This window comes from Symphalangus syndactylus, chromosome 8 (assembly GCF_028878055.3).
Source record: "Symphalangus syndactylus isolate Jambi chromosome 8, NHGRI_mSymSyn1-v2.1_pri, whole genome shotgun sequence".
NCBI lineage: Eukaryota > Metazoa > Chordata > Mammalia > Primates > Hylobatidae > Symphalangus > Symphalangus syndactylus.
Window position 1 is genome coordinate 107,650,829 of NC_072430.2, and position 10,996 is coordinate 107,661,824.

General features: G+C 34.1%; 1 protein-coding gene across 2 annotated transcripts in view; it reads left to right on the top strand.

The window, feature by feature from the left end:
* Window positions 1-10,682, top strand: part of NBEAL1 (neurobeachin like 1) — a 230,526-nt gene extending 219,844 nt beyond the window's left edge. For both annotated transcript variants that reach the window (XM_055290242.2, XM_055290243.2), the window contains one exon: window positions 3,089-10,682. In XM_055290242.2, the coding sequence (XP_055146217.1) occupies window positions 3,089-3,190 (102 nt within the window). In that variant the 3' untranslated portion in view covers window positions 3,191-10,682. The remainder of the gene's footprint in view (window positions 1-3,088) is intronic.
* Window positions 10,683-10,996: the final 314 nt, after the last annotated feature.

The following is a 10,996-nucleotide window of genomic DNA, read 5'->3' on the forward strand; positions in this document are numbered from 1 at the left end:
CATAAATCTAACTCTCACTCTTAGGAAATCTTTGTAGTTATACTCCAGTAACTTACTGATTCTTCCAAATAATTTGTGTTATTACATAGTTAAATTAAGCATTATAAATTTTTTTTAAGTCACTGTTGGTATTTTCTGAGAAATCTAACAATATGGGATCTGTTGGGGTTATTTCAAGGGAAGAAATTACTGTCACAGTCAGTGGCTATAATAACCTGTTAAAGATCGTAAAAATCTGTTTTAGAAATATTTGAAATTTCTTTAGTCCTTATGCTTTTTTTCAGCATATTATTTGAACAAAAGTGTCATTAAATTAATGTTATTATGGCTGGGCATGGTGGCTCACGCCTGTAATCCCTGCACGTTGGGGGACTGAGGCGAGCAGATCAGTTGAGGTCAGGAGTTCAGGACTAGCCTGGCCAACATGGTGAAACCCTGTCTGTACTAAAAATACAAAAATTAGCCGGGTGTGGTGGCATATGCCAGTAATCCCAGCTACTCAGGAGGCTGAGGCAAAAGAATCACTTGAACCTGGGAATTGGAGGTTGCAGTGAGCTGATATCGCGCCGCTGCACTCCAGCCTGGGTGACAGAGCAAGACTCTGTACTACAGTGTAGAATATGAACTAGATCCATATTTAGTTACAAAAAGATATTTCTATTTCAAGATCTATTTTTATCTAAAACATCAAAATCTTGATTAATATATATTTTTTAATCATGTACCAGTTTTATATATTATTCTATTAGAGTGAAAGTCATATGTAAAAATCAGATGGTAAGGTAGTAGTGCTTCGGAAAATACATCTGCAAATGTAACTGCAAAACAAGCATGCCAAAGCCACTAGTACTTTGTATGAGGCTTATCTTTTATCACTCCAATAAATATACCCTAGAAAAGCAACCATTAGGCCGGGCACGGTGGCTCACACCTGTAATCCCAGCACTTCGGAAGGACAAGGCGGGCGGATCACGAGGTCAAGACATCCAGACCAACTCGGCCAACATGGTGAAACCCCGTCTCTACTAAAAATACAAAAATTAGCCGGGTATGGGCCAGGCACAGTGGCTCACGCCTGTAGTCCCAGCACTTTGGGAGGCCGAGGTGGGCGGATCACGAGGTCAAGAGATCAAGACTATCCTGGCCAACATGGTGAAACCTCGTCTCTACTAAAAATACAAAAAAAAATTAGTTGGGCGTGGTGGCACGTGCCTGTAGTCCCAGCTACTCTGGAGGCGGAGGCTGAGGCAGGAGAATTGCTTGAACCAGGAAGGTGGAGGTTGCAGTGAGCCAAGATCGTGCCACTGCACTCTAGCCTGGTGACAAAGCAAGACTCCATCTCAAACAACAACAACAACAAATTAGCTGGGTGTGGTGGCGCATGCGTGTAGTCCCAGCTACTTGGGAGGCTGAGGCAGGAGAATCGCTTGAACCCAGGAGGTGCAGGTTGCAGTGAACCAAGATCGTGCCACTGCACTTCCAGCCTGGCAACAGAGCGAGACTCCATCTCAAAAAAAAAGAAAAGTGACCATTAAAAAAGGTGGCAAGCCGGGCATGGTGACTCACTCCTGTAATCTCAGCACTTTGAGAGGCTGAGGTGGGTGAAGCACTTGAGGCCAGGAGTTTGAGACCAGCCCGGGCAACATGTCAAAACCTTGTCTGTACTAAAAATACAAAAATCAGCTAAGCATGATAGTATGTTCCTGTAGTCTCAGCTACTTAGGAGGCTAAGGTGGGAGGATTGCCTGAGCCCAGAAGGCAGAGGTTGCAGTGAGCTGAGGTTGCACCACTGCACTCCAGCGTGGGCAACAGAGTGAAACCCTGTCTCAAAAAAAAAAAAAAAAGAAAGGTGGAATCACCATTAAAAAGTAGAAAAAAAAAAAAGCACTTGAGAAAGTAATTGTAACAAACCATAGGGGATTTTTGTCCCACCTGGATGTATAAACACTTTTAAAAGACATTTATTTATTCACTGATTTAATTACTATTTGGTTAATATTTATTATACACTGGGAAGGATGGTAGGTGATGCAAATTTAATGGTGAACAAAATGCAATTCCTGCCTTCAAGGGCCTTATGCTCTCCTTGTTTTCTACATTACTTTTTATCCTTCTTTTGTTAAATATTATTTTTTGAAAGTCTTAAAATATTTTAAAATTACTTTCTTTTCATCAAAACTTTATTTTACTTTCTTCTTATCCTTATGATTGGCATTAACAGTACTGCAAATTCTAGAAAAGAAAATCTCCAAACCTGTATGTCTTGTTAGCAAAATTAAGAATAATTTTGAGCCAGGTGTGTTGGCTTACACCTGTAATCCCAGCACTTTGGGAGGCTGAGGTGGGAAGATTGCTTGAGCCCTGGACTTCACCAGCCTGGGCAATATAGTGAGATCTCATCTCTACAAACAAATAAAAAATTAATTAAAATTTTTAAAAAATAATAGTTTTGAGAAGCTTATTTTAATGAAGTAATACGTATTTTTGATAATTTGTAAAATAAAGGAATCTGGTAACTTTGACATAACTAGGCCATTAATTGTTTAAATGTACACACTGACATTAGACCTTTCTCAAAGACAAAATAAGTGTAAAAGTCTTTCATTATTATTGTTGTTATTATTATGTGTGTATGTGTGTGTATGAGAGAGAGAGAGAGACAGAGTCTCACTATGATGCCCAGGCTGGAGTGCAGTGGCACGATCTTGGCTCACTGCAACCTCTGCCTCTCAGGTTCAAGCAATTCTCATGACTCAGCCTCCCAAGTGGCTGGGATTACAGGCGTGTGCCACCATGCTGGGCTAATTTTTGTATCTTCAGTAGAGACGGGAGTTTGCCATTTTGGCCAGGCTGGTCTCAAACTCCTGGCCTCAAGTGATCTACCTGCCTCGGCCTACCAAAGTGCTGGGATTACAGGCATGAGCCACCACACCTGGCCATCTTTCTCTATTATTGATAACCTTTAAAGTGTTAATAATTCTGCTAACAATTTGTTTCTTTTCACTCTGTAAAATCAGTGTCTTACATATCATTTTTATTTATTTTTTCTTAATATTTATTCTTTATTTCTTTGGATTACTTTACACAGATGCGTTCAGGTCAGCTTTCTCGAAAATTGTGGGGATCGAGCAAGCGTCTCAGCCAGATTTCAGCTGGAGAAACTGAATATAATACTCAAGATTCCAAGTGATTGTTATTTCCATTTTCTGTTATGATTACTGAAACCTGATTTATTGCTTTGTCACTTTAACCACATCTCTCGACTCTCTGCAATGTTGCAAGGCTTTTATCCCTGAAAATCATTTACAGATAACCACAATTTGCTGTGGTATATAAACTAATTCTTGGTCTATACTAAGCTGTATTTGAGAAAATACATTTGATTTGATTTTGTGGCCCATTCCTAAAGGTCATTGTATCCATTTTTAAAACAAACTAAGATGAGAAATTCGTTCAATTTTCTTATTATTCCAAATGATAAAATTTAAGATTTTTCTAATAAAAGAGTACAGATAATGGGACAGTTGAGAGAGATGGCTTTAAATACATTCTTAAGTGATCATTTTCCTATTTACTGACCACTGTAATGAAAATATATCAATTTATTTATGGAACTCCTGATTGGGGATAATATTTTAAAATATCTGTTGCACACTTGGATTTTCAAAACTCAATAAAAGTTACAGGTTGGCATGGTAAGAATAAAATAAGAATATTGAAACTGGTACATTAGCTAATTCTATTACTACTTAGCATGTTACTAATGAGAAGTTACTGAAATCTATTACTGTCCTTAAATAATAAAAATTGAGTAGAAAAAAGTGGAACTAGAGATACATTTTACAGATGTATTTCCTTAATAATATAATTAAGCAAAAGTGCTAATTGTGATTTTGACAGTTGGGCCTTTTAAGTAGCATTTGCAGCACAATTTGCATTTGCAAAGTTCAAAATTTCTTGACTCTTCACTAAGCAAATACTATTTTACTCTAATAATTGAGAGTTAGTAATACCCAAATATGTTGAATTTTTACTTAGGATAACTGTGTGATTGATGAATGAATTGAAAAGATATGCATAACTTAAAATAATCATTTATATATAGTAATTTAAAAATTTCTATTTCATGTTTTAGGATTATCGCTAATTTTATTATTATAGTGTTAAATGTTGTGCTTGATTATTAAGATCTTAAAGTAAAAGTCTGATTTATTTAATTTAGAATTCAAAGACATTGTTAAACTTAGATTTTTTGTAAGATTATCTTTTGAGTTAGGTCAGAGAGCCTTTACAACTACCAGTGTTATTAATCTGAGATTTCATGTGTTTGGGAGAACTTGTGAATCCCTCTGAAATTGTGCAGAGATTTTGTATGTTAAATGCATTTTCAGGAAGGAGTGGTTACATGGCTTTCTTTAAAGGGATCTGTGACCAGTAATAGTATTCTTTTTTGTTCCACAAATCATAGATGTCCTTACATCCAATTGTCTTCTCAATTGAATCTTAGAGAAATTTTTCCTTTGCAATTTCGCTTTCCTGTTGACCACAGTATCCAGTGCCCTTTTCTTTATAATCTTTTGAGTGAGTAAAAAAATTTTAAGAAATAAAGAATTCTGTTTAGGGAAACTTTTGAATAGATTTGATTTGATGTGAGTCAGGGCTAATAAAAAGCTATAGATGAATTTTCTTTCCAATAAGTAAAAATCCTCTGTTTTATTAAGGAAAAAATAGCTATGTTTTAGGTAAGTAACTGAAATAAACTGGTACAACAATTGTAAAATAGAACATATGTAAATGTCAAGGTGTCTTTTCTTAAGACTTCAGGAATTTGTACTGAAAAAAGTCTCAAAATAAGTTCAGTAGCAATAATTACGATGCATAAATGAGACTGGCATCCATTTATTTTATTCTTTTTGGGGGGGATGGGAGGTTTCAATCCAGTGCTTCACCCGTGGTGCCACCGTGACTATCTTTTTTTTTATCTTACAGTTTTTCAGGAGATTTCAAGTCAGCAGAACTAACATGATTGATTTTTAGTTTTTAAAATACTGATTTTTTTAGAAACTTTTTCTAAATCAAAACCTACTAAGTTTTATTTTGTTATTCAGAGATTTTGATGTAAAAATGCCTTCTTTATTTTTAAGGTTACTTAATACTGGATTTGAAAATTATTTTGGATGCTTATAAGTTTTCTAAAACTTAGATAATTAGAAAAAATGCTTAAGTTTATGATGTTTTACTATGCTGCTTTTTAGATGGAAGAAATAAGCAGTTTTTACTTTATAGTACAAATAAGTTTTGTTCACAATAAAATAGATATCCTACCTGGACTAATACTAGATGTACGAGGTAGTGAAATTATTTCTTATATTGCTTTTTCCAAAAAGTAAAAACCAAAAATGGGGGCTGGGCGTGGTGGACTCATGCCTGTAATCCCAGCACTTTGGGAGGCTGAGGCAGGCGAATCACAAGGTCAGGAGTTCAAGACCAGCCTGGCCAACACAGTGAAACCCTGTCTTTACTAAAAATACAAAAATTAGCCGGACATGGTGGCACGTGCCTGTAGTCCCAGCTACTCGAGAGGCTGAGCAGCACAGGAGAATCACTTGAACCCGGGAGGTGGAGGTTGCAGTGACCTGAGATCACGCTACTGCACTCCAGCTTGGGCAACAGAGTGAGACTTTGTCTCAAAGAAAAGAAAAAAAAATACGGAATTTAGAGAAAAATCTTTGAGAATACGAGCAACAGTCTAGAGAATGGAACTTAAATTTTATCTATTAAAAGAAGCAAACAACTATTAGCTGAGTAATATATTACTCATTTAAAGAGTATAGCCTACTGAATTAAAAATCACTAGATAAAATAATTGGAAAGAAGTACTTTTGAGGATTCTGGTATATTTAGATGTTATCCATAGAAATTAGTTATATATTATGTAATGAGAGAAATGAACAGTATCATTAGAATGAAATAATAGGTGGACATTTCAATTGGTGAATATAGTATCTCAAGTTGGCTCTTACAAAGTCTGTTATCTGGCCAGTTGTGGTGGCTCACGCCTATAATCCCAGCACTTTGGGGGGCCGAGGTGGGCAGATCACAAGGTCAGGAGTTCGAGACCAGCCTGGCCAACATGGTGAAACCCCGTCTCTACTGAAAATACAAAAATTTGCTGGGTGTGGTGGCAGGCCCCAGCTACTCAGGAGGCTGGGGCAGGAGAATCACTTGAACCCAGGAGGCAAAGTTGCAGTGAGCCAAAATCGCACCACTGCACTCCAGCCTGGGCAACAGGGTGAGACTCCATCTCAAAAAAAAAAAAAGTCTGTTATCTTTGCAAAACTTTTTATATGCTTTTGTTTCTTGATACTGGTGATGACAAAAAAAAAAATCTCAGCATCCTGGTGATAGGAAGAGATTTATACCAAGATAATTATTTTACTTTTGGAAAATGAGATCAAGTATTAAAACATGTAATAGCTGTGCACGCTTAGAGAATAAAGAACGTTTATAAAATTTTTTTACAGCTGTTTTCAATCAGTATTCTGGTATTACTCAGATAAAATTGTAAGAGAGAAGGAAAAATAGATCAGGGCATAAAAATCAGGAAAGTGTATAAAAATGAAGTTTGGCAAATTGGTTTAGTCTTTCTTTTTAGCCTGTGAAGCTCACGTGTGTTATTAAGAAGTTAATAACAAAATAAAAATCTGTTAACTTTTTTTAGGTCACAGTGCAGTGCATCCTTTTGTAGAAGAAAAAATACCAAGTGTTCATTCTGTCATTAGCAAGGAACACCAATGAGGTTTCTTTTTTTTCTCTATTTAGGGCGTATTAAAATTATCCTTCAGAGTACTTGTATTGAAAATCAAGTTTATGCTTCTGAAAAGAATAAGTGCACTCTCAGAATTAAAATTCAGATTTGACAGTTGAATCTTAACCTAAGACATTTTATATTTTGTGTGAAAAGGAGTGGTCAGGGGAAACTGTTAACTTGGATACCAGATTTTTATTTAACAATGATAGAGATATGACCTTTGCCTTTATGTATATTTTATATTGTTACTACTAAAGAGACCACTGAGAAATCTTGTAATTGAACTTAGGGAAGTTAGCTCCTTTTATATATTTATAAAATGAGTAGCATTATTTTTACCACCTTTCCACTGAAAAGATGCAAGTCCTAGGACTATATTAAATATAAATGTTATATTATTAAATAATATATGTAATATCGTGGGTGTCTGTTGGGGATATGTGTGTGTAAAGATTGGTTTTTTCAAATATATATATTTAAACCTGTCTTCTGGAAACAGGTTCTTGAACCTATCTTTAGGATACAGTTTTTGACTGGGATATAGGAAATGAAACATGTTTGTTTGTTTGCATCATCAGCCATACTCATGGCTTATCCTACGCATTGTGCCTCTCATCAGCTGAAACTGTTTCTCCGCAATAAGTGAGCAATCTTAAACATTTTCATCACTCTTTAACAAAATCCATTCTCAATATTCTTTTTGCTGAATTCGTATATTGTATATATTCAACATATTATTTGTTTTAAACTTGACTCCATCCAGAGCATTGTTCTATGGAGTTTTCCTGTATTTATCAGAGTCATGTGGTATTTTTCTTGATGACTGTAGGTAACAATATAGTGTTATCAGTCATCATTTTAATATGATTTAAAATGTGGACCACAGCCTGCCTTCTTTAATTTAAATCTAGGCCAAGCATGGTGGCTCACGCCTATAATCTCAGCACTTTGGGAGGCTGAGGCAGGAGGATCACTTGAGCCTAGGAGCTCAAGACTAGCCTGGGCAGCATAGTGGGCCCCACCTCTACAAGACACTAAAAAATTAGCCATGTGTGCTGGCAAGCACCTGTAGTCCTAGCTACTCGGGAGGCTGAGGCAAAGAGTTTGCTTGAGCCTAGAGATCAAGGCTGCAATAAGCTGTGATTGCACCACTGCACTTCAGCCTAGGTGACAGAGTTAGACCCTGTCTCCAAAAATACATTTTTTAAAATTTAAATCTAGCAGTTTCTAGGCCAGTGGTTCTTAATAGATATTGCAGATCAGACTTCTGTATGGAGTTTATAAATATACAGATATCTAGGCACTGCTTTGGACTTCGTGAATCTCTTTACTTAATATTCTTGGTATTAAAAAATTATATCTGAGGATTATTATGTGATATCTTAAAAATTTTTTCTGTATAGAAATTTGTCCATTTATCTTTATAAACCAGATCCAGTATTCAGACTTATTTGAAAATAGGCTTAATCATTATCCTGAGAGACATTTTGTCTCAAATTTGCTTGGAATGGCTTTATTATCTTTGTTTTGCCTGCCACAAAAACAACCAAATTTCCTTTCAGTTGAATTACTTTTATCATGAACTCTCTTTAGACTGTTCACATTTGAAAATTATAACTAATATTTGCCTCCAGAAAAGTACATCTGTTTGCTAATATTAGTTCCTGGTGACTTTCAGTGAATGTTTTGCAAACTTGAATTAGGCAACATTTTAAAGAAGAAAAAACATGACTAACATGAAGAATTTAAAACATAAAAGTAGATCTCTTATAGCCTTGAAGCTTGTAATCAATAGAATTTTCCTAATTAAAAAGCATTGGATAAATTATCTACTACTTCCAATGACTTTTGCAGGTACAGCCTCTGTATGGAAATAATCTTTAATTTTTTATAGGTATAACAGAGAATAAAGCATTAACATTTAAGATGTTTAATTCCAAACAGGAAATAATTCAGTTTTCTGTGTTAAGAAATGTAAGGCCATTCTAGACTATAGCAGTTATGTGGTTTTCTTCTGTATAAAAATCTCATTTAATAGTGGCTGTATTATCAGATACTTATTCGATTATAGTAATTCATCAGACACATCTCCTTCGTTTGGTGATTATCTCATTGACATTTGTCACACGTGAGTGATTTCTAAACACATTGCAGGATTTGGACCTGTAAAGCCAGTGGCTTTAGTGATAAGTAAAAGGGCACATTCAACAATATTTACCTTTGTCTTAATGCCCATAATCTTATGAACTGAAAATTCAGAAGGAAAAGAACAAATAGAAAGCTACTAATTCAATATTTGTTTTTCATGGTACGGTTTTCATGTTTCCTTGGAAACATATTTTGCAAATATAACAATAATAGTAATAACATAATTTTGTGGTTTAAAAAAATTACCCATTCATTTTTCAAACTTGACTGTTAGTGGAGGGGTATATGTATGTCTGTGTTTCCACTTATGTAATGGCTGTCTCATTATTTAAATTAATTTATAATTATTTTTCAGTGTACAGAGTGATTAGTGGCTTATAATGCTGTTACAATGTAGCATTGTAATGTAAGATGAAGAAAAATTAGGATTTAGGTGGGATTTTTAAAAATTTATCAATTAAAAATAAACTACTTTTTAAAAGAAGTCCTATTCCAATTGGACTTTTAAAATTTTTATTTTAGTAATATTTCAACTTAAGATGTACTAAAACTAGCAATTCTGTGGTAATCAGTGTACTAGTCAACATTAAAATGCTATTTTGGGTTGTCTTCTTTTGGTAACATATTCTGACACTAAGCAACATGTTTTACAATTTAGTGGGCTGAACCTACAAATTCATAAATGCTTCTCTTTATTTTGAAGGAAAAAGATACTTGTCTGTATTAGATGTAATTGTTTTACTCTTCAGAATGTGAAAGTTATATTAATCACAAACACTTTAAGAAGTGGTTCTGGTAGGATGATATCAGTAGTCAAACTTAATTGAAAAACTGTCAGTGTCTGTTTTTTATATATGGATTAAAGAGGATAACTTTATTTTTTCCTTTGGAAAGAATAATTCCTTTGGAATTTTGAAATTTTGATTTTCTTAGATGACTTTTTAGCAATTTAATTATAATAATTTCTATTTTTCTTCCAAAATTATGGCATGTTATAGTAGATCTTACTATTAAAGATCTTTTATATTTTAAACTGTTTTTTCCTATTCTGCTTTTTACTACTCTCAAAGACTGTGATTGATGAACAACATCACCAAACTTTTTTTGTGGCTAACTGCATATTTTATAATTAGCTTTATATAAGAAAACTTCTTAGAAAACTGTGTGGCTGGTTGGTTCCATTTAGAAACTCTTAACAGGTATGGCTTTCATTCCTCCAGTTGTTTGCTTTTATAGACTTGGAGCAAAAAATTTAGCAAAAAGTGATCATATCTGGCTAGACAGCCATTTCTCTCAGATTCATTGCTATAAAAATGAATCTACTGAGGCATAAAAATATGAAACATATTTAATTCATCTCTTTTGTCAGTTTTTCTGGGACTCCAATAGCATTTCAGTGTTATAGAGAGTGACCGTGACTTGAATGCATGTATATGCACATAGTCAATTCAGAGCAGAATAACTAAAAATTCAGAATGACTTGTTTTTTAAAAGTACTTGGAAATTGTGCTGCTACTTAAATATTGAAGGAATTCAGAAAGTTGTGTATTTATCTTAAAATGTTCCTTCTCATTTATTCTACTGGAATTGACCATGAAAAAGAAAATATTATGCCGTATTTATATCTAATTATTGACTGTGCAAACTGTGACTCAGTGGATATTTGTATGCCCCCCAAAAACGTTTTAAAGTTGAGCAATTTTTAATAAAAATGTGTAAATAATTTTGATTTTTCTCATTGTAGTTAAGTTACTGTTAGTTTGGTGCAATACATTCTTTCCTTCCTCATCCTTTTAAAATTAAGTATATGAGATGTATGTTTTGTTTTATTACATTAAGTGCTATTTTTAAAAATTCATTGTGTATATATGAGCTAATACTTGATTTGTTTCTGTATAGCATGATTAAAGATAATTGAAAATTTTGCACTTATTTTAGGCCCTTGAAAATTTGTATTCTAACACTTTCTAAGAATGTCCATTTATTTTGTACATAATAAATTAGCTTTGTATATGAAAATGGGTTTGAATCAAATTA